The 25,113-nt window shown below is 34.2% G+C and overlaps 1 protein-coding gene across 1 annotated transcript in view; it reads left to right on the top strand.

Moving 5' to 3' along the window:
• The first annotated feature begins 16,239 nt into the window (after positions 1-16,239).
• Positions 16,240-25,113, top strand: part of LOC149807063 (mutS protein homolog 5-like) — a 163,226-nt gene continuing 154,352 nt past the window's right edge. The window contains exons 1-2 of the mRNA XM_089961387.1: positions 16,240-17,849; positions 22,920-23,043. Of these exons, the coding sequence (XP_089817513.1) occupies positions 16,503-17,849; positions 22,920-23,043 (1,471 nt within the window). The 5' untranslated portion in view covers positions 16,240-16,502. The remainder of the gene's footprint in view (positions 17,850-22,919; positions 23,044-25,113) is intronic.

Below are 25,113 nucleotides of genomic sequence, written 5' to 3'. Positions count from 1 at the left end.
ATGTAACAGTGCATGGTGGGATACATTGTTACTTACATGGAAAGTAGGCGCTACGTCATTTTGCAACGTAGTAAACTGTCCATATTTGGAGTGGGGTTTCCCAATTTTACATTTCATACGAAACTAAGGATAGAATGATTTCTTGAAACTCCAGACGATCGATGGACGGAATGAACCGAGACTGAAGGAGTTGAATCTAAACAATCCCGTACAGTGTTAAATTCTCCCAGAAATAAGATAAATAGGCATGGAGTACAATAGAGCATTTAATATGCCAGAAATTTATATTATTGTGCATTTCCAGTAAACATTTTCCCGCCCTTTACAAAGACGTTGGGTGGGAGACACTCTGATTCTTCGGTATGTCACTATCAGTTTAATGTTACATGTTTGGATCTGATTGATTTCTTTATGATTATTTAGACATATTTATTATATTAAAATTAAATAACTTTTGAGATATATTTCTTTTTTTTTTTTTGAGAACCCGTAACTTGATCTCCGATTCTCATGATGGCGATAGCCTGGTACGTGGTTGGTCACAAGCAGGCAACATACATAATGAAACACGAAACACCCCCCCCCCCCAAGAACCCCAAGTATATTCTAGATAAATTAGTGATACACGCGTGTATTCATATATAAATGTTAAGCATCTGATTTTGAAAGGATATAGGGAATTAAATAGAGGAAATTACCTGGCTTGTATTAAGTTTATAAATAGTCTCCACTATATATATATATATATATATATATATATATATATATATATATATATATATATATAATATTCGACTTCTGTGTTGGACACAAACTTCATATCCGTTTTGAATTTAAAATTGAAGTCAGCAAAACAGTTTGTCCAAGTATTTTTTCCCCAAATTGGATTAAAACCTGATGACACTTTAAGAAGAAAAGCCTCAATAAATCCTTTTTCAACAAGAGATACAAATAACATCACAAATTTGGGCATTTTTAGATGAATTAAGAGGGAAAAAAATGCAATTGCATGCATGTATCATACCTGGTACTAATCAGACTACATACGTCTTCACTAGCCAAGGTTCCAGTATGGAAGATAGCAATATATATATATGTTCTCAAAAAATAGGATTGATAGGATTATAGTTTTTTCATCAAAGGAGTTCCAGAATGTTTTGTATTCTGCTTTTTGAAAAGTTATCTGTACTGATAAGTATCACATTTAACATCGAATAAAGCAAGATAATGTAAGTAAAACCAGTATAAGCAGAACATTTCTTACCTAAAATTGTTGTTAGTCACTTGTTTTTGCATTTTGTGGTCACGACATTACACACATGTGCATTGCTATTGCATTTAATTTGGTGAACTGGTAAGTTGTGTTTTAACTTGTTTAACCAGTAGGTATTTGGTTTGATGTTTATGGCACAAGAGCACTTTGAAGGTTATAACATGCCAAGGCAGATAGAATAAATTGATGATAGAAATTGAACCCACATAGTTTTGGTCATGAGTTCACTGCATCAAACACTATGGCTCCTTATTAATTATTTATGTAAATCAACCGATGTCCATTTTCTTTGTTGGCACAAATTCATCTTTCTAAACTAATTGTATCCCAAACTGTCAAACTGTAATAATATTATAGATGTAAAATAAATGAATGATTACACAGTTCTTTTCAATTCCTTTTACATACATGTCATAGTTCCAAAATAATTGTTAAAGGTTATTGTTTGTTGATTGTGAAAATTTAATAATGGTAGAAATTGGATTAAAATTATAAATATAATGGGCAAAGGGAAAAATGTGTTGTCTAATTAGATGTGGAAATTTCGAAGTTTTAAATGTGTATTTAAAGTAATTATTATTCTGGGTTCACAAAATTCCTGGTAGTAGCTAAAATAATTTAAAATGTTTAATCACAATTCAAGGCCATTTTTGATAAGATAGACACAAGGAAAAAACTAGCCAAAATAGACATTATGATAAAAATGTTGCCATTGGGTAAATTAGGTGCCAGTGATTATATTTTGACTACCACTAATGGGAACCTATGATTTCCTTGTATATTTGACTGGTTAGAGAAGTTACTTCAAATCTTTAAGCTTGTTAAAAACAGCTAAGAAATATACAAGGATGTACTGGACACATTCTTATAAAAGCTATATGTATGAATGTATGTATGTGTGTGTGTGTGTGTGTGTGTGTGTTGTGGTCATTTACTATACTATCTCTTTCTCTCTCACTGGCACTATGCCAGTTTTTCTCACTGGCACTATGCCAGTTAGTCACACCCTCACACCCACAAATCAGCAGACTGGCTTTTCCTATAAGGGGGAATCCTTAGTGGCTATCTTTAGCAACAGTAAGCAGTGTATTGAAGTCAGTGGTAAATTGTTAATACATGTAGGTAAACTGACAGTGAGTCATCCAGCTATCTAGGTCACCATTGCTGAAAATACTTAGGCTTATATTCACTCTGTAGGAAAATGTACAACATAAATTCTCAGGTGGAACTACTGGTATGCCATATTTTGCTTGTTTGGATTTTGAAATTTGGGGTACATACTTCAGTCTCAGGATTCATGAAGCTGTACTGTTTAATAATCCAAGTGCTTCCATTAGAATGAATAGCAAGAATTATGTTTAACAATGTTGCATAAGTAGTATGGGGACATTTACTGGTGGTCCCATGTGCTTGCAGAGGCCTATTCTTTGCAGATAAAAGATCTCTTTTGTTGTATTTAAAGGAAGAGGAGGTATCAGCCACTGTCACAGAGGTCTTCCTCACACCCCAGAGTTAGCACAAACACACTGCTTGTAATATTAGCTATACAAGGGTGTGGCAGTAGAAAGATTTTGAAATTTACTTGGAAATTCCTGAATATATATAAATTTTATTAAAAAGAGATATTATACATTTTTGACCAGTAGATATATATACAATTAGCTGGAAAAACAGCTTTTTTTCTTCATGCGCTGACATTAGACAAGTAAGAATAGTTTTGTCCAGCAACAAGTCACTTGTTAAGCTAAAATCATTTTGTACTTAATGACTTTTTTTTAAACCAAATAAGTACATAGATTCTTATATTATTTTCTTTTTTCTCAAATCTAAACTTCAAACTTATGAGAACCATTATTTTGAAAATTTGTGAATGTTTCAGTTTTAAGGCATGAACTTCACATGATTTTAAGTTAGATATTGTACAGAGTGAAGCTTTTTAGATGTAATAATCAGGTGAGTACACACATGATATTACTAAAGTTTGCAATATTAGGAAGGATTATAGAACTGATTATTTCCTGATTTTTAACCCAGTTCTTGTTATTATTGGTGATAAAACATTTAGGACTATATGAGATTTAATTCACAATACTGTAAGTTCTTTTTAAATTTTCTCTTTGTATTCAGGGGAAAATAAATTATTTGTAGATTTTTTTTAAAAACTTGTTGATTTCGCACTTTTATATTACTTAGTTTAAGACCATAGAGTTGTAACAAAGTGTGACACAGTCTTATCAGCACAAATTGTCCTGCTATTTTTGATGGAATGCCATGAAAGTTGTTAAATGCAGTCGTCATCTGAAGATGCTTATATTAGCAAATTATTTTGCTCCTGTTTAACTCTGCTGGTTATAGACCAGAAGAGATATATAGAAAGGACCTGCCTGTAACTTGATGACTCTCTGTCTAGCAGCACAAGTTTGTTATTGCTTCTTCATTTAAAATACATAGTGGATTGCCATGAAATCCATGCAGACACATTCATCCCAAGGTGTAATTGGTCATAAATAAAATTTGTGTTGCTTTGACATCCAGTTTGGCCAATAAGGAATCAATTTTTAAAATCTTATTATCGTTCCTCTGGAGGAATGCAAAGTGATTATAAACATGGAGTTTTCACCAGAAGACTTTTATGATGTCTAGTTGGTCCAAAATGAAAAAGGTTCCACTTGGACATCCAATGTCTGCCATGGTGGCCACCTTGAAAATCTTGTTATCTCTACTCTTCCTGAATTAATGGCCATATCAGCATGGGGTTTCTTTGGAAGACTTCTTATGGCATCTGGTCATGAATAAAAATTGTGCTGATCTGACATACAGATCAATAGAACACATGACAAAATTATGTGAATGCAACTGTTCTTGCAATTTTCCATGGATTTATGTGAAACAGTTATGGTCATCATCTAATTGACCAATCATTGCACTCACAATATTGTCAGAATAGTTGTGCATTATTTTTTTGTTCATAGACTTGTGTCCATCATAAGGGTAGGTGTAGGATGTGGCAGATCTATATTTATACTATTAAACAGCATAGTCCTGGGTTTATAGTGTAAAGCAAGTTTATATATCCTCAAAAAGGCATACAGAACAAAGATAAGGCAAAAAATGGGTTTCTGTACTAGGGACATTTGATATGATTGAACTGTTTTCCAATTTACTTGTCTTGTACATAGCCATATTGGATAGAATCCACAATTCAAGAAATGTTCAGTGGCCGAGTGGTCTAACTCGCTCTCCGTTACGGATCACTGCCATCTCACCTCTGTCATTATTACTGGCCGCAATGTATAGCCTGTCGTGTGCTGAAAAATGGCATTAAACCCTACAATAACAACAACAACAACAACAACAAGAAATGTTCTGCATTCTGCAGTCTAAAACAATACAAGCAGAATCTTTACAGCACACTCATCCCATTGCCTTACGGGCATTAATCATTTGGTTTAGCAGGTCTAGCTCTTTGGTCTATGTAGTAAATGAGAACAATAGGCATTTGTCTTTATGCTAATTAATTAAATGATTATTTACAGGACTTAAAATAAGTTTTAGATTTTGAAAATGCTGATGATATTAGAGACAAGATACTAGATTAAGTTTCTCTAATTAGCAAGAGTAACTTAGTTATAGATTTAAAAGATATAGATATTTTATACTTAACTCTGACAATCTTTGCCAGCTGTTACACATAAACTACATTTATTTAGTGTTTATATTTTGAGGGAGAGGTTTAAAGTGAGCGTGAGTTTGATCAGATATGATCACTTCTATCTTTTCAAATCAACTTCCTGACAACTCATTAGTGAGATATCAAATGTTTAGTTTACTATGTAGGAAACACAGATCTGTGTACCAGAACAATCAAGCTAGTTATAGAAATATGATATCAGGATGTCTCCTGTGAAGTCCACTAGGCTTATATATATATATATATATATATATATATATATATATATATATATATATATATATATATATATATACAGAGGCATAAATAGTTAGTGGGAGCTTTTGAATTTGAATTTGGTACAGTGAAAAGAAACCAAAAAGACCGGGAAGGACGGTACCAACACAAAAAGCTCACAAGTGTCACTGCTGAACTACCCAAGCCCCAGTACAGAACCATTAATCAAGTAACAACTTAAAGAATTTGATCTCTAATAACCAGTCTGCACAAAAAACAAAGGATAATTTACAAAACAAATAGCACACACATATAGCAAAAACTGGACAACACTGATCCCTGGCAAGGGTTGCTGTTTGTATTAAAACTCCAGGATCTGCCAGAGTCAAGGAGATTCTGAACACTAGAGTCACAAGGTGGTGTATAAACCCTAGAACAAAATTAATTAAATCGAAATTCTAATAAACATAATACAAACCAAACTTACATGATGGGGGAAAACAAAAACACATCAAATCCTTTAAATTTCAGCACTAGGGGATCCCTTCTGTGATGCAAGTCTGAGAGGGACCACACCAATAAAATATATTAATTTGCATGAAGAAATATGTAGCCTTGACATTTGCTTATTTGCTTTACCAGCTAATTACCCAATGTAGCTGCTGCCTACCCTAGACAGCTAACATTATCCTTAAAATGCAGAGGGAGGTTATTGATATATACTGCACTCTTTCAAAAAGTTTAAGACCTCAGATGGAACATCAGCTCAGGACAAAATGTTTTTGTCCTTTAATGGCCTCTTACAACATGCAGAAAGGTGCATCAGGTGCATAGGACTTACAGTACTAATTCAGTTACAATAGTAAACCTGTCAGTGCTCAAAAAATTGGATAGCCAGATGCCTGGGGCCCCTGTTATTTTAGACCAAACCCATCTTGTATCCTAAGTGAGGTATCGGGTTTGTCAAAAATACATTATTATTTGCCTGATGAAACTTTGATCGTGCTGATGAAATGTGTAAATGTATTTTCAAGATGCTGACATACCTGCTATAACACAGTGCAATCTAAATAAGATCACCACTCTCCTACATGAAATTGAGATATGATTTTAATCAGATTGAAGCATGGCATGTCATGCGACAATTACAATTTTGTACTCCCAAACCCCCTGACACAGGCATGTTTAAAGAAAACACAAAATTCAGTAATCTTAAAAAATAAAAAAAAAAAGAAAGTTGCATGTATAAACGGTAAACAGTCATGATGGATCTGATGCCAAACTATCCCGTGGACAGTTTCAATTGCGGCAATTAAAGGCAAAGAGGTCAGGTATAAACCACCATTTCATAAATCACTTAATTGGCTGACAGTAGCTAGTGAGATGTGTTTGAATGCTGGAGTGGGTGAGCCCATTGTGCTGAATTGCATAGGTAGGATTGGGAAGTGGAATAACTCATGATAGGTAAATCGAAGACATACTAGATGCATGTACAAGAACAAAAGTTATAACATATTGTGGCCTGGAATTAGAATGTTTAAGCCATATGTATTATATTTTGACATGTTTATGAACTGTGGCAATGTTTCTTTGAAGTCGGATTTTACTATCTAATTCAAAGCATGATCATTTCAGTTGTGTAATTTATTTTTTAAACCAATTTATGAAGCAATTAGCTATCATGAAAACACAACAAAAATTTCAGAACTCTTGGATTTTGTTTTTGGGAAGCACACCAGCATAGTGATGAATACTAATGACACTTGCGTTACCTTCAAATTCCTTTGAACCCGATTGGTTTTATATTTGAATTGGAGCTATTACAATTTGTGTGACAATATTACAAAAGGGGACATTTTGGCACCTGAAAACTGGAGTCTGGGCTCGTGGAATTTCAGTCAGGGCTTGTGAGTTTATTTGTCACCAGCCCGGGGCCTGTGTTTAAAAATTGTTTGCTTTGAGCACTGCCTATGCAAACACCATGATATAAAAAATTTCAGTAACTTTGAATTTCTGAGGCCTCGTGATAAAACTTATATTTATCAGTATAGACACATCCTTAATGACAGCTTCTATCAGGAGAAAACCATTTGAACTGTGGCATTTTCTGGATTTATGTGTGTTTGAAACATGTTCTTTAAATTATGCGTGTGTGTGTGTGTGTGGTTTAGATTTTTAACGTAGCTTTAACAATTTTTCAGTCATATCGCTAGGATGTCTGCAGTGTGACATTTTATAGTAATATCTAACACTGGGGCATCATGCCGCAGACATGTAGCATGATGTCCCACCCAGTCACATTATCCTGACACCAGGCCGACCAGTCCTAACACTTATAACCTCTTAATGCTGAGCGCCAAGTGAGGCACTCAGCTGTTAGTACCATTTTTGTAAGTCTTTGGTATGACTTGGCCGGGGTTCGAACCTGCATCTGAGGCAGATGCTCTAACCACAAGGCCACCTGAGTGGTTTTAAATTATGCACCAAAGAGTCAGGTGTTAATTTCAGTAATGAGTATTCCAAACTGAAATTTCATCAATTAAACATGTATTATTTTTTTACAGTTACAAGGTCTATAAGCTTTCTAAAGATTTTCCTTATTAAAAACTTTCATTGTCAACCAATCCTTTCCAGCCAAACCCATATATACTCTATTTTTATCTTAACCCATTTCTAGACTGGTTCTCATATTCCATACCATTAGCACCATGGGTCCTATAATACATCACTGAGCTTGAGGTCAAGGGTATATTTATATCAACAAATTGCTCACTATTCTTGTTGATTCGTTTTTTAAGACCATAAAAATTGAAAAATTGATTACTGTGCCAACTCATCTGAGGGCATTTATCCACCATGTTAATACCTCCATAGAGATGGGTTGTTCATTAGTGCCAAATTTTCTTATGCACCAACAGTGCAAAAGCATGAGCCTTTGCTGAACATGGCCCACATTTTCTAGCGAATAAAAGATTTATTCCTCTTATATTCAGTTGATGAAAATGTTGCCCCAGATTACATGATCTAGTGTTAGCATACATCCAACAGTTTTATTTTTTTCAGCAATATAAATGTGGTACTTTGAAACTTTCAGTACAACCAGTTCTTTATAACATGAACTTGTCAGGTTGTATGAAAAACTCACTTGTTGGTTAGAATGATTACTGAAATTAAAAGAATCTTATTGCAATATGTGGATTACTAATACTGAAGTGTTTGGCTTGGTTTGTGCTTTATGGTACAGCAACAAAGTAGGTTATTTAGTGTCAAGGCAAATTTATTGAAATGTGGCTTGCCCAAGGACTGCAGTGCACCATAGTCACAAAATAAGTGACTCTGTTATCTGGTGATTTACTGTCCAGTTCTGATATTAACAAACAACTCTGAGGTCACGTCATTATATTAAGAGCAACAAATTAGTTTGAAACACATGGTCCCATTACTTTGTTAATTTTCATGACCTTATGAAGCCAATCTAACACATCTCTTGAAAGTAATTTTTAACTAAGCACAATTCTTTTAAAGAAAGTGTTAATATGTGTTTTTGCAAAGTGTAAAATTGTGTTTATTGGAGCGCTTCTGTTGTCAAATCTTCATTTTCAGAGGTGTGTTAAGTTTTGTGCATTGTAAAGCTCTTTAATTTCAGAGGTAAGTAAATATTGCTTGTAGTTCACAATCCCATAATGCTTAAATAAAAGTGATTGGCTTTAAAATAAACTGGAACTTGTGGCCAGGGCTGATTCTGTGGTAGAATTTGAACCTGTACCATTTCTGTTGCAAGTTTGGCATGCAAACCATTGTGCCACTATAGCGCTTGTCTCCATTAGTTGCCTCGGATGACATACAGTATGGTAGATCAGGTCTCTGCTACATGCCAGAACCTGCAGGGAGTATGCGGACAATCACAGATGTTGTACAGAAAGAAAGTTAATGCAAATATTTCATCAGAAAAACATGATTTATCAGCTGGGTATGCTTATGGAGAATTACACTCTCTGCCAGGTTTTTCAGATTGTATGAGGTTTTTCAGATTGTATGAGGTATTTGGATAGTTGATGTTTCCAGTACTAATGCAGATTTTTTTATATTTATTCCTGATATAATGCTTTGAGGACATGCTGTAGTTTTAACTTCCGAATTCAGAGTCATGTTTTATGCTACAAAAATTACTATGCATCCATTTCATTGATGTAATGGCACCAGTTTTATTTAGTTTATCCCAGATCAGTCATGTGGGGCTGGATCCGGCCCTGCAACTTGTTTTTATCTGCTTATTTCAGATCAAAGGGAGTGTCTTTAAAAATCACTTATCCCACCCACGCCTGGAAGAAGTTGTACATGCCTGTCCTAGATGGTCTGACACTTTGACAGTTGACACTGTATTACATGTATCAGTTAAATTTTGAAAACAATGGTTGATTTTGTTGAGTCAGTTTGTTTGAGAATTTCAGTATCAGCTGAAAATGTGATTTGTCATTTGATGTGTAATGAGATCGTAGATAACTATCTAGTGTATTTGTATATTGTCAGTTTTATCTGGTGATCAGACTTTTAATGTTTCATGCAGTTCACACAATTTCCTTTTGTGATTGTTTAGTGAATACAAATCTTGTGATATAAGATACATATAAATTAAAAATTTAGAAATATAAACAAGATCCAGAGCGAATACTGCAAAGTTCATAGTACATTCAATGTCACTGCAACATAATAGAATTCAAGTACAGAGACATAGGTCAGATCATATTCAGTAGTCTGTGTGATAGTATCAATCTAGTCAGAGAGGAGAGCATTTCTGTTTGGGTTAGGTTACTGTTGAATGAACACTACTAAGGTGTTTATAACCAATGCTTGCCCAAAGAATGCTGACTTAGCCTCCTGGTATAATACTATCATGATTTACAATAGCTAATAATGATATATTTGGCTGTGTTATGATTAAATTATTGACCAATGGACCAAAACCTGATGATTTTACAGTTTATTATAGTACTATACTAACTTTTCTCAGTAGACATAGTGAATAGGGTGTCTGATCTATGCTGATTTATACATCAAACGTTGTGGGAATATGTACATGTATACAACCAGTCATGTGTCCTAAATACATTTTCAACATGCATGTACATCTTTCCCATGGGTGGTATTTGTTCAGGTGAAGACTATATATATATATATATATATATATATATATATATATATATATATATATATATACCAGTATAACAGTATTGCATACCTGAATTCAGTACATATTTTGGTTTAGTTTTTCCATAGCATGGCAGCACAGGAGGGTTATTTAGTGCTGAAGTTAATGGAATGAATGGCCTGGCCATGGGACACAAAATATTGACAGTGCTGATTGTTATCATGGGTAGGATCTTTCCAGAGTCACGTTTGTTCAAGTGAAGATTAGCACAATAAATGTACTAGTATTACAGTAGTGTATATGTGGGTTGAGTAAATGGTTTGATTTGGGTTTTTTAGAGCACAGCAACAGGAGGGTTATTTAGTGCTATGCAAATGGGGTAAAGTGTTTTGCTCAGGGATACACTATGGCAGCCAACCTGGTTTGATTTGTGGATTCAAACCCACCCTCCTCTGATCAGTCCAGCAGGCTAACCACTAAGCCACAGTGGCTTCGGGATAATAAAGGATCATAGGAACAGGTGTAGTTTAGAGTTTGTTGTAAAATTTGTATTGTGTACACAGCTTACTTTTGGTACACATAGGTTAAAGTCTTATAGATTCTTTCAAAGAGCGAACCCACATATTGCACCCTTTGTATTGTAGTAAACTTAATTAAATATTCAGCAATTTTTTTAATATATATTAATGGGGGAAAAGTCACATCAGTTAGTGGTTAGAAACAAGCTTATTTTGAAATTCTGTCTTTGGACCCCATCCCCCTACCCTGACTTCAGAAAATCATATGTTAAGAGAATGGTTTTCAGACAAATGTAAGTAATGGGGATGAGTGGCATTTATGATAAAAATGAATTATGGCTGGTTTGGAGAATATTTTTTTTAACATAAAATAGACTTCAGTTTATGGTGTGTGTGTGTGTGTGGAATCTGATATGATTACACTTCTACCAGTAATGTAAAAGTTAATCAATGAAGTGAACATACTTACTACCAAGGATTGCATATAGGATTTTAAAGGGGTTCTTGTATGAAAAAAAAGTAACCAGTCCCAAATATTGTCTGAGACCCCAATTCCCCAAATTGTTCTTGTTTAAAATCATGCAGATCAAGTTCTGAATTTTAAAAAATGTTGGCCCAAGCTTTATTCCAAACGACCTGTAAAAGTCTGTTCATATAAATCAATCCCCAAGCCTGTATTGATACTGATGGATGGTTTTGGGTCTCGATTCAGTTCAGCAGACTTGTTTTTTTATGAAACTGATACACTTTGTCCAATACATGTCAGCCGCAGTAATTCAGTACCTTTTGCCCATTGCACAATTTGTTACTGATTGATGAGGTTCACAATAGTGCTGCATACCAGAAAAAAGTTTGTTCCATAGCATGCTGAACATACTGTGATACATACCACTGTATATCACAATTATATTAGGGATGAACACAACAATTTAATGTTCAATGGCGGAGGCCTAGGACTTTAAAAAAAAAATAATTTCCATTTGTCAATAGCTGGAAAAATATCTCATTCTGATTTTTATAGCAAAATAAAACAACATTATACCCATTATAATATCTTAGAAAAAATTTATCTTGAGATAAAATAAAAATTAAATATCTCAGCTCAAAAGAAAATTGCAGCCACTCCCAATTCTGTAAAGATATTTATCAAATAGGACCATAAACATAAAATACACTAACTCAAGAAACAAGACAATATTTAGTGGACTAAAGAAATTATATAAAATTTAAATGGAAAACAACTGCTGTCTTGAAAATCTTAGGGTGATTTGCAGTTTTGCAAGGAATACATATACTTAACACATGAACATACTCAAGTAAATAACTAAATAATGAAATATTTTTTCAATCCAAAATTTATTCAGAAGTTGTACGTGCCCATATATTTTTCACAACATCCCAGGCCATGAAGTGACTTGTATAAAGGATAATAAATATAATTTAATTTGCAATCCAAAAATTATTTTTTTAATGAAAAAGGAAATGTGTTTATTTTCATATAATTAAATTATTAGCAAAATTCTTCTGGAATTTCTAAATGGTTCATCCAGACAGAAACTTCAAAAATAGTGGTAAAATTGAAAGGTGCTGTGATATGTACCACTGGAAAAAAAATATGGCAAACTGGTATATCAGTAATACTGTGTACCTCAAACCTCTAGTGATTATAATTTTTCTGTGGTTGATAAAAAATTTCATCATTTGAAAAAAACAATTTCATATTGCTTTATAATACAAGTGATATACATGTACCAACATTTTAATAGTAATGGATTTCCAGCTACTACTGCATTGTTTTTTTTTCTGGGACTTAGAATCCCCAATCCAAGGTAAATATTCCTTCCTCCAATCAGTTGATTCAGTATTGTAAGGTAGTAATTATAATTTTAGTTATTGGATGGTGTGGTTTTCTGTGGTGTATTACTGCAAAGCATCACTACTAGGTGATTTAGTGCTTTAGCAACTGAAGAAAAATGCCTTAACATCATGTGCCAGAGTAATTAAAGGTGAGCAGTATACAGGTTTACTGCAGTACCTTTTTCCAGTAGTACATATCAAGGTACTATTTCACTATCAGTATGTTGGTTGTTTCTGTCAGTAAGGAATGTATGGAAATTCCTGAGGAAACGTGTTAGAACTTTTATATTAATAGTGATTTTTCATGACACGGTAGTTTAAAAAAATGATCTCTACAAAACAGTTGTATCTGTCACAAATTAATGAATAATATTACAAATGTAGTTATATTTATGATCCTTTTTAATCACATGATTTATATGGATCACATGTGCCAATGCTGTGACTAATGGAATATGTTGTGAAATATATTCAGTCCAGATCCAACTGTTGGAAAAATATTTGGATTAAATAAAAAACCAAATTAGAAAACAACACGTCATGTTTTATTTATTTGCTATCATGTGAATGTGTTAAATATATGTATTCCATGGTATGACTGTGAATCATCCTTTGATTTTCAGGAGCACACTTGTTTTCTGTCTGAACTTTATGTAATTTCTCAAGTCCATTATTTTCTCATTTGCTGAGCAAGTGTTTTATGTTTGCTGGCCCTTACTGATGAATATCTTGCCTGGGTGTTGGCATCACACTCAAAGTTTCCCTGCCTATTACATCTGTAGTGTAGCTCGTAAATTGTATGCTTCAGTATCAGCACTTCTGTTTTTATTAGTAAGCTCTCACAGTATTAGCTTGAGTGTAAGTTTAATCAACCAACTTTAGTTACAGCTTTTAGATTGCAACTTGTGCAATAATTTACATACTGTTATGTCTAGGGGCTTAAACTTGAGTAACAAGACATTATGTAAACCCAGCAAGTATTCAATTTTCCAAAATATAAATGTATTTAAATAAAATATAAAATCAAAGTGAAAGAATTAAAAATAACTTACACGGTATGAGTTCCTTGACTAAATTGCACTGTGAATATCTCACTGATTTCTCAAAATCCAGAAACTGTCCAAAGGTATTCCGAATGATTGTTCTAATGTGTTTTTGTACATATGTGCTATCATCACTGAAAAATCACAGTTATAAATCCAAAGGGTTTTACTTCAAGGTAATCCTGTGAATGTAGAATATCACTGAAGACCTTGAAAGTTTAACATAATCCACCTGAATTATTGAAATATTCAAGTCCTTGAATAAATTCACATGAACCAATATATACTGACTGTTTACATTAAAGATTTTTCACTCTTCTAAATGCAATGAACATAGATAAGTCACAATTTCTTCTCAAAGACTCTTGCAGAACTGGCATAGGCTGAAGAATATAATATGTGGTGCATGTATTCACATTATTTAGTCTCTATATATGCATCAGATCAACAGAATCTGATTTATTAGAGATTCTCAAATAATTAAATTGCATCATTTTGAAGTAACTTAAACAGGCATGTTATGACCTTCTCAAACTATTGAACTAATCAACATGATAGCTCAACAGGGCAAATGCGCTTCTAATTTCACGTGATGTTTACATTACTTCCATTCAAATTAATGCATAGTGTATTTAACCTAAATAGTTGTTGACTTGTCCTAAACAATCGGCTTTGGTTTATGAATAAGATTCCTACAATGTACAGTAGTGTATATGTACTTTACTATAGTGCTCGCCAGCCACTGAATTATAGAATTTAAAATATAAATGTCACAAACTCAAATGACTTAAATGAAACTATATTATAAATTAAATAGATGATACAGATATCCATAACACATACACATAGCAAATTCATCTATGATACTGCCCATTTAATTTCAGTGAGTGGGACCTGTGATTTTCTTGCTGAATTTTTTATCTTTTAACTCAAGATAATTAATATTTTTTCCAAATAATAACATTGATATAATATGGTGTGGTTTTGTAATAAATCACACTAAAATAATTTTTTTTTCTTCAGGTACTGACATAGAAATTAAATAAAAAGTGTTGGTTGTTATTATAATTGCAGCATGACATGGTATTTATTGTGGTACATTCTTAAATACCAATATACCATGGTACACAAGTTTTCATGGTACCAGGCTCTAATGTTAACCTACCTACTAGGCTGATCCAGTGGTGGGATTTGAACCCACACCTTTTAAGTCATGAGTCCAGCATACTAACCACTAATCCACTGTTTCTTCTAAATTATGGGAATGATAAATAATAAACAAAAAGAAAGATAATGTAAACGTTATAAATATTTCTTTCTCACTCAATAATTTTCAGTACTAAAGCATTTGTTTCTAATAAATGTAAGAACAGATGAAAGGGGGGACAGCCTAATGAATAGACAGAGTTATACAAGAAAGAAAATGGAGTAGCTCATAAGTGATACATGATGTATAGTCTAGCACTTGCATACTCTAACTGAAAAGCTTTCATTTCATTGACATTTGTTTGATTCTCTGAGAAAGTGTATGGTGTAGAACCTTGTAGCACCCTTGCATGTATATATGAAGATGCTACAATGTTGTTTTACAGTCCTGCTTAGGAGAAGAAAAGATTTCGTGGAAAGCTTAAATACCTCTGAAATGTATCCATTGCTTCATGCTGTGCAAAAAATACAACGGAAACTTATTATGGATCACTGAGTCAGCAGTTTAGCTTAGTCCGTACTCAGATTTTAGATCCTTAAACATGTTAGTATTGACCATGTCACAAAAGATCTTAATCTTTGAATGGATTCTTAGCCCCAAATACTATAATTAAATGCTTTAAAGTCTTGTTAATTGGCTTTTCATTCAGCAGACATAAACAATCAAAAGTGAACAAGCAGTAGACCCAAGCATTGGCATGCCCTAAGGGGTAGGCATTGAGTCTGGTCTCCATTAGATTTGCCATAATGTCACCAACTTTAGAGATCACCTGTTGTCAAAATCTGAGTCATCATTACATAATGTTATTTGAAGTTGTTACTTAATGGAAGATATCATCTGAGTGCTTATTTCAGATGAAGCATGTAGTTAAGTAAATTTAATGATTTTTGTCTTCTGTAAGGATTGGTGAAATCATTCAGTGTTTCATGAAAGAAGATGAAAAGTTTTTGTCAATAAAATCCACAGATTAGCGTGAAGAAATGAATTGTATGTAGATGTAAACATATGTCTTTTGATGTTTTAAATTTTACATCTCTCCAGTCTGTGACATAATGACATCATTTTGTTATTCCATAACTAAATATGTTTGCACATTATGTATCAAACTATAAAACGGGCTAAATCATACCATACTAATGATATTATAAAATTAATATGCATGCACCCATAAAGTTAAAACTTGACCACTATCTTTCCGATATAGGTTACTCAAAATTTTTATAAAGTTGGATTGAAAGAGTCATTTGTGATAATTTGATAGCATTTATTTCTTTTACAGGATACATATTTGAGGACATTCAAAGTTGCCCACATGTCTTTGGAAAATCTGTGCTAAGAGTGAGCTTTTCATTTATCGTCCAACATGACAAAGCTGAAGTCTGTCTCTTGCAAAACATGAAGAAGTAATCTCAGCTACTCTGTAGGAGACTGACTTTAGTTACATTTAACTTTTTTGTGTGAAATTGAATCTGACAGGATTTAAAGCAGTTTTCATGGAATTAACAGGCATCTTGGAAATGACAATGGGCTGGTAATGGAAAAACTATCATGGATCAAGGTCAGCCCCTTAATTGTGACCTGTCTGAAAGAGACCAGGTTACCATCAAAACTCCTCAACCTTCCAGAGGTAGATGTACTATGGAGATCATGGGGAAGGTTCTCCATATAAACTCGGCTTTAAGTTCATCTTCCTCTAGCAGCCCATCTTGTACAAGATCAGGTGGTTATGGATTTGGCAGTGAGAAAAGAGAAACACCTTTCAGTAGATCATTTGTCTCTGAAACGACTCACTCTCTTCATCCGCATCATAGAGAAAATCCAACTAGACCAACTAGTTCACCATCTGCTCCTTCAGGGATTTGGACTGATGATATAAGGGGATCATCTACTGGTTGGGAAAGTTGTTTGGAAAAAAATTTGACTCTTCAGAATGGCAGTTGGAGCAAATGTTATGATCCCATCAGGTCAGATTGTACAGAAAGCATTGAAGGTTTTTCATTGAGGGAGTATCCAATTTCATCTGTGAACTCAACCCCATATTGTCCATCAAGCAAGAAAGGTCTTTTGGAGTCAAGTAGTATTGGACAAAAGAGATGTGCATCCATTGACATAAATCCCTCCCTTCCTCACAAGAAAATACCTTCAAACTTGTATGAGAAACTGCATTCTCCTAGTGGAGATACTCGTTATGGACCCACAGGCATTTCAGTGAAAAGGCTTTCAGAGAAACCCTTCCCATCCAGCAGAAGTTATCAATCTGGATTAAAGGATCTTTCGACCAACAACTTGCATTCATTTCTCTCTGAGGGTGCTTGTCCTGTTATTAGAGGCACTTCATTTGAACAAATTGACTCTTCAAAAGATGAAAGCCTATTAACCAAGTCAAAGACGTTGCTACCTAACAGGAGCACACCAGTAGGAAGAAAAGATCTCTCATCAAACAAGGAGTCTTCAGCTAGATTGGAAACACCATGTCCTCAAGGCAAAAATACTACATCAGGATTTGGTGATGTCATAGGCACAGACACATCCTCAGGGCCCCAAAATCTTTTTTCAAATAGGGTATCCACGACGTTAACAGAGAAACCCCTCCTTAGTTCTCAAAGCACACCATCCAGATCAAAAGGGTCTTCTACCTCCCGATTTTTCCAGTTAGACTCAGTTAAAATGATCAACTCTTTGAAAACCCCATCCTCAGTAACTGTGAGGCGGAATGGGCAGGTTACAACATGCATGGAAGGGATGAGAAGCTATGCTTCCACCTCAGCTAGGGGACATCAGACATTAGATGTGCAGACAGAGGAAGATGATATTAATATTACCCATATACGAAGTGTTCCCAACATGAATAATACAGCAGAACCAGATGAATTGGACATTTCCACTGATGCTCAGGTAATTGTCTCCTTGCATATTGAATAACATGCTAGAATTGTGTATTCTGTCCATCCATACAGATTTCTTGAAGTGCTTTTTGTTAGTCTCTACATGCTTGTGTCATTTTACAAAACTGTATTCAGAAATGTAACAGTAATTGCAGATTTCATATAGTTGACCTTTGACACTGCCCAGGAACCCATGGGAAAGGTCCTAAAACCCCTTTTGCAGATGGATACCATGTAGGCACCCAATGTGCCCTGTTTTATGAATTTCCACTGAGCAGTTTTGGAAAAGATAAATTTACAGACATGGACAGGCAGATGGACGGCCATGAGTTTAATGGACAGGTGGATGGGTGAATGGAGAGTGTAATGATACCATGTGTTTGAGGAATGCAAGGACTGAGACATGCATTTATAAATTAGGAATATTTTTATTTGGATTTTCACAAAGAGGGGTGTGCACTTTGATCTATATATTTAATCTGCATTGTTTGTTAGTTTATTTTATTCATTATATGCTATGGGTTATGTAAATTTGTATTTTGTAGCTGACCGTGTTCAAAATTGAGTTCTCTGTCTACCTGACCAGAATCATTGAGTTTTTAAAAATTCTGTAAACAACTAATACTTAGCTAATATTTTCTCAGCGAGTATAGGTTAGGTTTAGTATTAGGATCATTATGAATAGAAGTAAACATATTTATTTTTATCTGGGTCAAGGACATTGTGTTTACCATGTTCTTCATTATAGTTATTGTAACCAAATCTACTTGAACTGACATTTTCATTATTAGTGTTTATTTAAAATCGAAAATGCTAATTGTGCAATAGGCCATGTATTGTGCTTTATGATCTTGTTTACTGGGAAAATTATTTATTCATGCTACAAGATCTTGAGGTAGAATCATTTGTTGTGTTCACTGTTTGATTTGGGTGAAATTATTTAATTCAAATTTTTTATCTCTGGAAATACAAGGTGCTCTGTAATATTCTTGGAAAGAGACTTTATCTGGGAATTAAAGTGAATTCAGACAAGCAATCCTTGGATTATGTTACTGTGGTTCAACGGAAGACTGTTGACACATTATTACAGTTCAAGCCATTGGAACATTAGTACATCAGAGACTACATGCCACTACAGACACATCAGCACCTTCATTGTTGGAAATTATTTGGAATACCACTCAAGTTGATTCAGTATTTATTCATTAGGACTTTTGTTAGAAATTTGAGGATTCTTTGGGATTAATTTGCAATACTAGTTAGTTTTAAATTTTTCAATTCTTATTCTCTATGGAAATAAATTATTTGTTAAATTTTACAAAACTTATAGTTGTTTGCTCTAGTACTTTTTGTAAGTCCATAAAGTCATAATAACTTTTTGAGGCATGCAGATGCGTGTAGAAAAAAGTATTGTACATGCTGAATACGTCAAGGCATGAATCTATATGGCAATAAGGTATTTCGTTTTATAAAATGTTGAATGGGAAAATGAATGGTTCAAGTAGGGGCCAAGGAAACAATGATGAGATAGGAAATGACACTTTATTTTACAGATTACTCACTTGGGGACAGCTGTTGGTGTTTTAGCTATATAACTGTGTAGCTTAGAGATGTATTATTTATGGTTATAATGAATTTATATAAGTTATCCAGATTATTAAAGACATTAATACAATTATATCAAATAAGTAATTTGTTTAAAAAAATTTAAATGCCAGTCATAAGGCAGAACATATTATGTACTGATGTCTCTCTGTCCTTACATCCATCCATTTGTCTTTTACCAACTCAAAAGTCATGGTCTCTGTCGCTGAAAGATGGTTTCCACTCAATAATTTGAGTTCTCTGTCAACGCTTACAAGACTTTGTGAGTGGTTTGCACTTTTGGTAAGGAAGAAGCCTGTTGATTTCAAAATTCTAAAGATCAAAGTAGAAAAATGGTTTCCACCCAATAACATCAGTTCTTCTTCATCTGCAGCTACCAAATTTTATGGATGGTATGCACATGGTGTAGTTGTTGTTGTTGTAGGGTTTAACGCCATTTTTCAGCACATGATAGGCTTTACATGGCGGCCAGTATTAATGGTGGAGGAAGAACCCAGGAAAACCCTGGAAAGAACCACCGACCCACGAGAAGCTGCTGGCAAGCTGTCTCATATACCTACATCAACTGAATCCGAGACTCGAACACATGCAGACAGAGGTGAGATAGCAGTGACCCGTAACGGAGAGCGCTTTAGACCACTCGGCCACTCGGGGCCCCTTCTGCACAATAACATTACTTCTACATAATATACCTGGACCAAATCTTGAGGATGGCTTACTCATGGAGAAAAGAAGCCCGTAAGTTTAAGGGTAAAGGTCATTGGCTGAAAGAAGAAAAGCAGGTTCTGCACAGATATGTAAGTTCATCAACATAGACTGTTATAAAACATGGCAGGCATTACAATGTACCAATCACAGTACTCATGTTATATACCCAGTTTTGAGAAATAGATGGTATATTGAGTGTATTTTGTTAATTCATGTGCCTGCCAGTCTCTTCATCTGTTATCAATTTCCCATCAGTACAGAAACTCATTGCATTTACTGAGACTAAATTTCTTGTGTTCTAGTGTTAAGCAGTTGTAAGTGAATATACATGTGGCATATATTTTTTGTTTGTCATCTAAACAGTGACAAACGAACAATTCATCATATGTTTATATTCACTAATTGTTAATTGTTAGTCATAAGTAATGTCAGATTGCCAGATATGATATTACCTTAATGTGTGATATATACTCGCTTATGAGTCCAACTACAAACTGCACAGACCCAGATCTGCCATTGCATAATGCTCTGCAGATCTGAGACTGTGTAGTTTGTTCTGAGTATTCAGTGGAACAAACAACAGACCCTGATCTGCAAGCACATTATGCTACAGCAGAACAGGATCTTTGTTATTTGCAGCTTAACTTGTGAGTAAATACAGTAATTATTATACTGACTTACTGATAACAGGGTCTGTAAGGTATTTGAGCCATAAGTTAATAAAACAGCCACTAAGAGGATTCTTTATTTAAAGAACTATTCTTTTTGCAACTAAAACATGTGCATCTACCAGCATATCAGTCTGAAATCCATATTGTATATTGTAAATTAATCATACCGGGATCAGGAAAAAGTGCATGATCATAACAATATAGTCAGTTGAAATTTCAGTACGAACAATGACTTTTAATTTTATTAGTTCTCATGGCCATAAAGCAAAGTGATTATATGTTATGGCCCTGCATGTGTTGTGCACCATGCACCACCCATCTGTATTTGTTGTTTTACCTTTTTAAAACCCGCCAGGGAAATTTAGACTGATTTGGCTGAGAGCATTATTTTATGAAGGGCTTTCAGTTTTCTACAAATGTAGTCAATCAGTCATCAGTTGTGGCCACCATTGATAATTCTAGAGAAACACTTAAATGACTTCCTTTCAAAAACTGCTTATCAGAATGTGACCAAATCTGACATCCTACTGGCATGAATAACTTTCAAAATTTGAATATCTGACACCAATCTGCTATACATTATGGCCACCATTACTACAAATTATAAACAAGCAGTTGAACTTTTTTCTCAAAAACTGCTGAAAATAATAAGACTAGAATAACCTAAAGTATTCTTGTAGTGGAGGCTGTAAGTTTTGTGCAGTTGATGACAATCCACCATCAAATATTGCCTTACTAAGATAAATATTGAAATGACTTCCAAACCCACCCACCTTCCACCAAGTTTGATAGAAGGCATCATGGCACGAGAGGCTTTTTTAATATTTGTACATATGTTGCTGATCCACAATCAAATAAGGCTGCTGTTACTAAAAATAGTTTCTTTTACAGTTTATTAATTTTGCAGCTCAGGTACTTTCGGTTTACTTAGGGTTCTTTGATTTTCATCCAGAGATTAGATGTCATCATTTTAAAGCTCCTTATATGAAAAGCGTGTATTAATGCTTTGTTATTATTTATGTCCAACATAATTTTTCTATTACAGTTCATGTGCATTGGTGTTTCACTTATTTTTTTGTGTGTGCTTACATATAAATTATGCAGTTACTTTGAAAGCTGGCATTTCAACTAGATATCGACTAAAGATTGTTAATTACCTATTGTTTTCACTAGCCATATATCACTACATTTATAGTCTTTTGCTAAATTTGGTATATTGAACAGACACATTAAGTTTCAGTCTTGCAGGTTTCATTTCAGTTTGTTAAAATGACACTTTTGACAAAAGTGTTCTGTCAGTTTTCAGAGCAGAGGGTTGCGTTTTACCAAGTTAATTTCATTGAAATTAAATAGATTACAAATTCAGGAACAAGAAAAGATTTCAGTTCATCTTACAAGGAAGTTTTGTTTACTGAGGCTTTAGTTTTGAGAGGTCTTAGTATCACTGTATTAGTTAATGTAGGTCATACAAATATATTTTTCTCTTTAGTGATGACGTCAGCTTTTTGCATTTAGCATTGTTTTTGTGACACTATTGCATATCTAAACAGGGTTCAAAATAATCAGTTGCAGTTAGCAGTATGGCTGTTTGTTTGTGCTTATGCTATTTGGTAAACAAGATGCTCGCAAGGTTTTGCTACTAAGAATATCAGTTGGAGAAAATTCAGGCTGTTGACATTTCTGATATTTACATAATTAAAACTATTTACAACATCTTTGTGACTGAGCAAAATGTTGATTTGATTATGTCATAGATGATAGTGGTGTGCCAAATTTTGGGTAATTTCTAGAATTTCCTCTGCTTTCAGACTAATATACTTTTGCAAGAAGAAAAAAACAACTTGTAAAGACATTTAGCTTCCAGAGTTTACAGTAGGTAGCAATCATTGTATACTTCCTATTGTTTTTTGAATTCCAGACATGCAAAGAATAAGTTGAACTGATAATCACCCTTGCTGTATTGGATGGTACAGGAATTGGGTTCATGCTGGATGAGATTTAGCATTCAATGAATTCTTTGGTATTGTCTAGGTGTTTTTAAGAGACTATTTTTATGTAGGTACTTTCATATCCATGTAAAATAAAATTTATTTCAGGTGTATATGTCAGTGATGTGGCATGGTGGGAAGCTAGGTGTGGCATACTATGATGTGGATACAACACAGATGTTCATGATGCTCGATGCACTAGAAAATGATGAATTCAAACTCCTTGAAAGAGGTAAAACTGAATTAAAACTAAGTGGTGTTCTACATACTTTTCCTTACCTTGTTGGGGCCTGGAGCCGTATCGTTTTGGCAATGGATTTATGATGCTTATTGGGCAAACATAAATGTAATTTCTGATTTTGTTATTAATGACCATGCCAGATACGGCATGTTTTACTTGTAATTCTGAAGCGCGAGCAAAAAGTCATTTATCCAACTGTAGAATTTGCTTTTGATTTATACAGATTTGATAAGAACTGGAAAGTATTCTGGTTAATAAGTGGTCTCAAGTATTAGAGTGCTAACAACTTGAGTCAGTGAGATCCTTTGTATTCAGATCAACTGTACACTTTCATTGCTTGCATTTGGTATATATAGTAGAGTAAATCCAGTCTTAAGTGACCTCTGTTATGAGCGACCACCTGTCATTTATTACCACAAATGTTTTGCATGGATCGATTTTATTATTTAAATACTATGTCATTAGTGACAGCCTGCAGAATGCAACAGGTTAACATGATTTTTAGGCAGAATATGAATTTTGTTACTGCTGTGAATAACCACATCACAAAAACCGTTATAAAAGCCACTGATTGTGATTTAATCATTTGTAAAAATGACTGCTTATATGGGTCTGCAAGCAGTGTGAAGATTGTTTTAAACAAGAATGTGCAGATCACAAGAACAGAGATGAACAACTTTTATTTAACTTTTTGTAACCTAGAGTGCTTAAAAAGTAAAGACTTTTGTAAACCACAATGGAAAAGATGAGTCTGGCTACTGGATAGACGGATCTTTTGTGAAAACCCACACAATGGCAATAATGTTATGATGAGAAATCTTTTTCAAACAGTGTTGAATTTTGACCTTGAAAACTGGTCCTTTCTCAAAGCTGTTTTGAGAAACCACCTGTCATGAGAGAATGCTTTTGTTGGCAGAAAGGGTTGTCTCTCAAGACATGATAAAAAAGATTATATGATAAAATTCATACTAAACTCTGTGTTTTCCAAACATTTCATAGTTATTATAAGTTGCCCATGTTACTTTATTTTGAAACACCAGATTAGAGACAGTTTATTTGTGTGAATGGAGATGGTTCCATATGGGTATTATGCCAAAAAAACCTCTTTCTCATTCAGCAAAAGATCATGAGACACCAGTGGGAGCTAATGTCTTAAACTTTTTGCAACATCATTTAAAATATCCAACTGTGATAGCAGGGACACCAAAGAACCAATCTTACCTGTATATTTAATATTAAAATCAGTATTGGAAAACACATTAGAAGATTCTCAAAATGAATAATCATCAACTTGTTCACAAATGTATGTGTTCTTCATTACATCATTGGCAAGGTTTTTCCTTTGTCATTTGGTCATTGGATGACTTGAAATTACTATTAATCCATGAACATGAGGTTAGTGATTTTGATGACAAATCACTAAGACCACAGCCATTACTATTCTTTTGGAACATTGAAAATTCTCATGGTTGCTCTCATAGGGCTTAACAAGTGTTCTTTTATCAGATGTAACAATTGAAACATGACAAGATTCCCTTTAATGTTTGTTTGATCTGTTTAACTTGACATAGTACAACAAATCTTCTGATGGTTGTTGTTGTAGGGTTTAGCGCCATTTTTCAGCACACGATAGGCTATACATGGCAGCCAGTATTAATGGTGGAGGAAGAACCTGGGAAAACCCCGGAAAGAACCACCGACCCACGAGAAGCTACTGGCAAGCTTTCTCACATACCCAATTAGTGAAATCCGAGACTTGAACCCACGCAGGCAGAGGTGAGATGGCAGTGATCTGTAACGGAGAGCGCTTTAGACCAATCGGACACTCGGGCCCCAATCTTCTGATGGAAAAGGACAGGTGTTATTCCATACATTAAGTAAATTAGGGTGATTATTCTCAAGACAGTCCTCATATATGAAACTAGTGTTGTGTACAGGCCCTAAACACAAATTTCAGTATGGATTATAAAAAAAAAGAAAAAAGAAAAAGCTATCAGGCTGGTATTGGTCAACAGGAAAAGGCTGTGATGGCTGTCTCAACAACTAACTTTTAAAAATTAT

This window comes from Sinohyriopsis cumingii, chromosome 1 (assembly GCF_028554795.1).
Source record: "Sinohyriopsis cumingii isolate HCF-2022 chromosome 1, ASM2855479v2, whole genome shotgun sequence".
Lineage (NCBI taxonomy): Eukaryota > Metazoa > Mollusca > Bivalvia > Unionida > Unionidae > Sinohyriopsis > Sinohyriopsis cumingii.
This window is presented reverse-complemented; position numbering and strand designations above follow the sequence as displayed.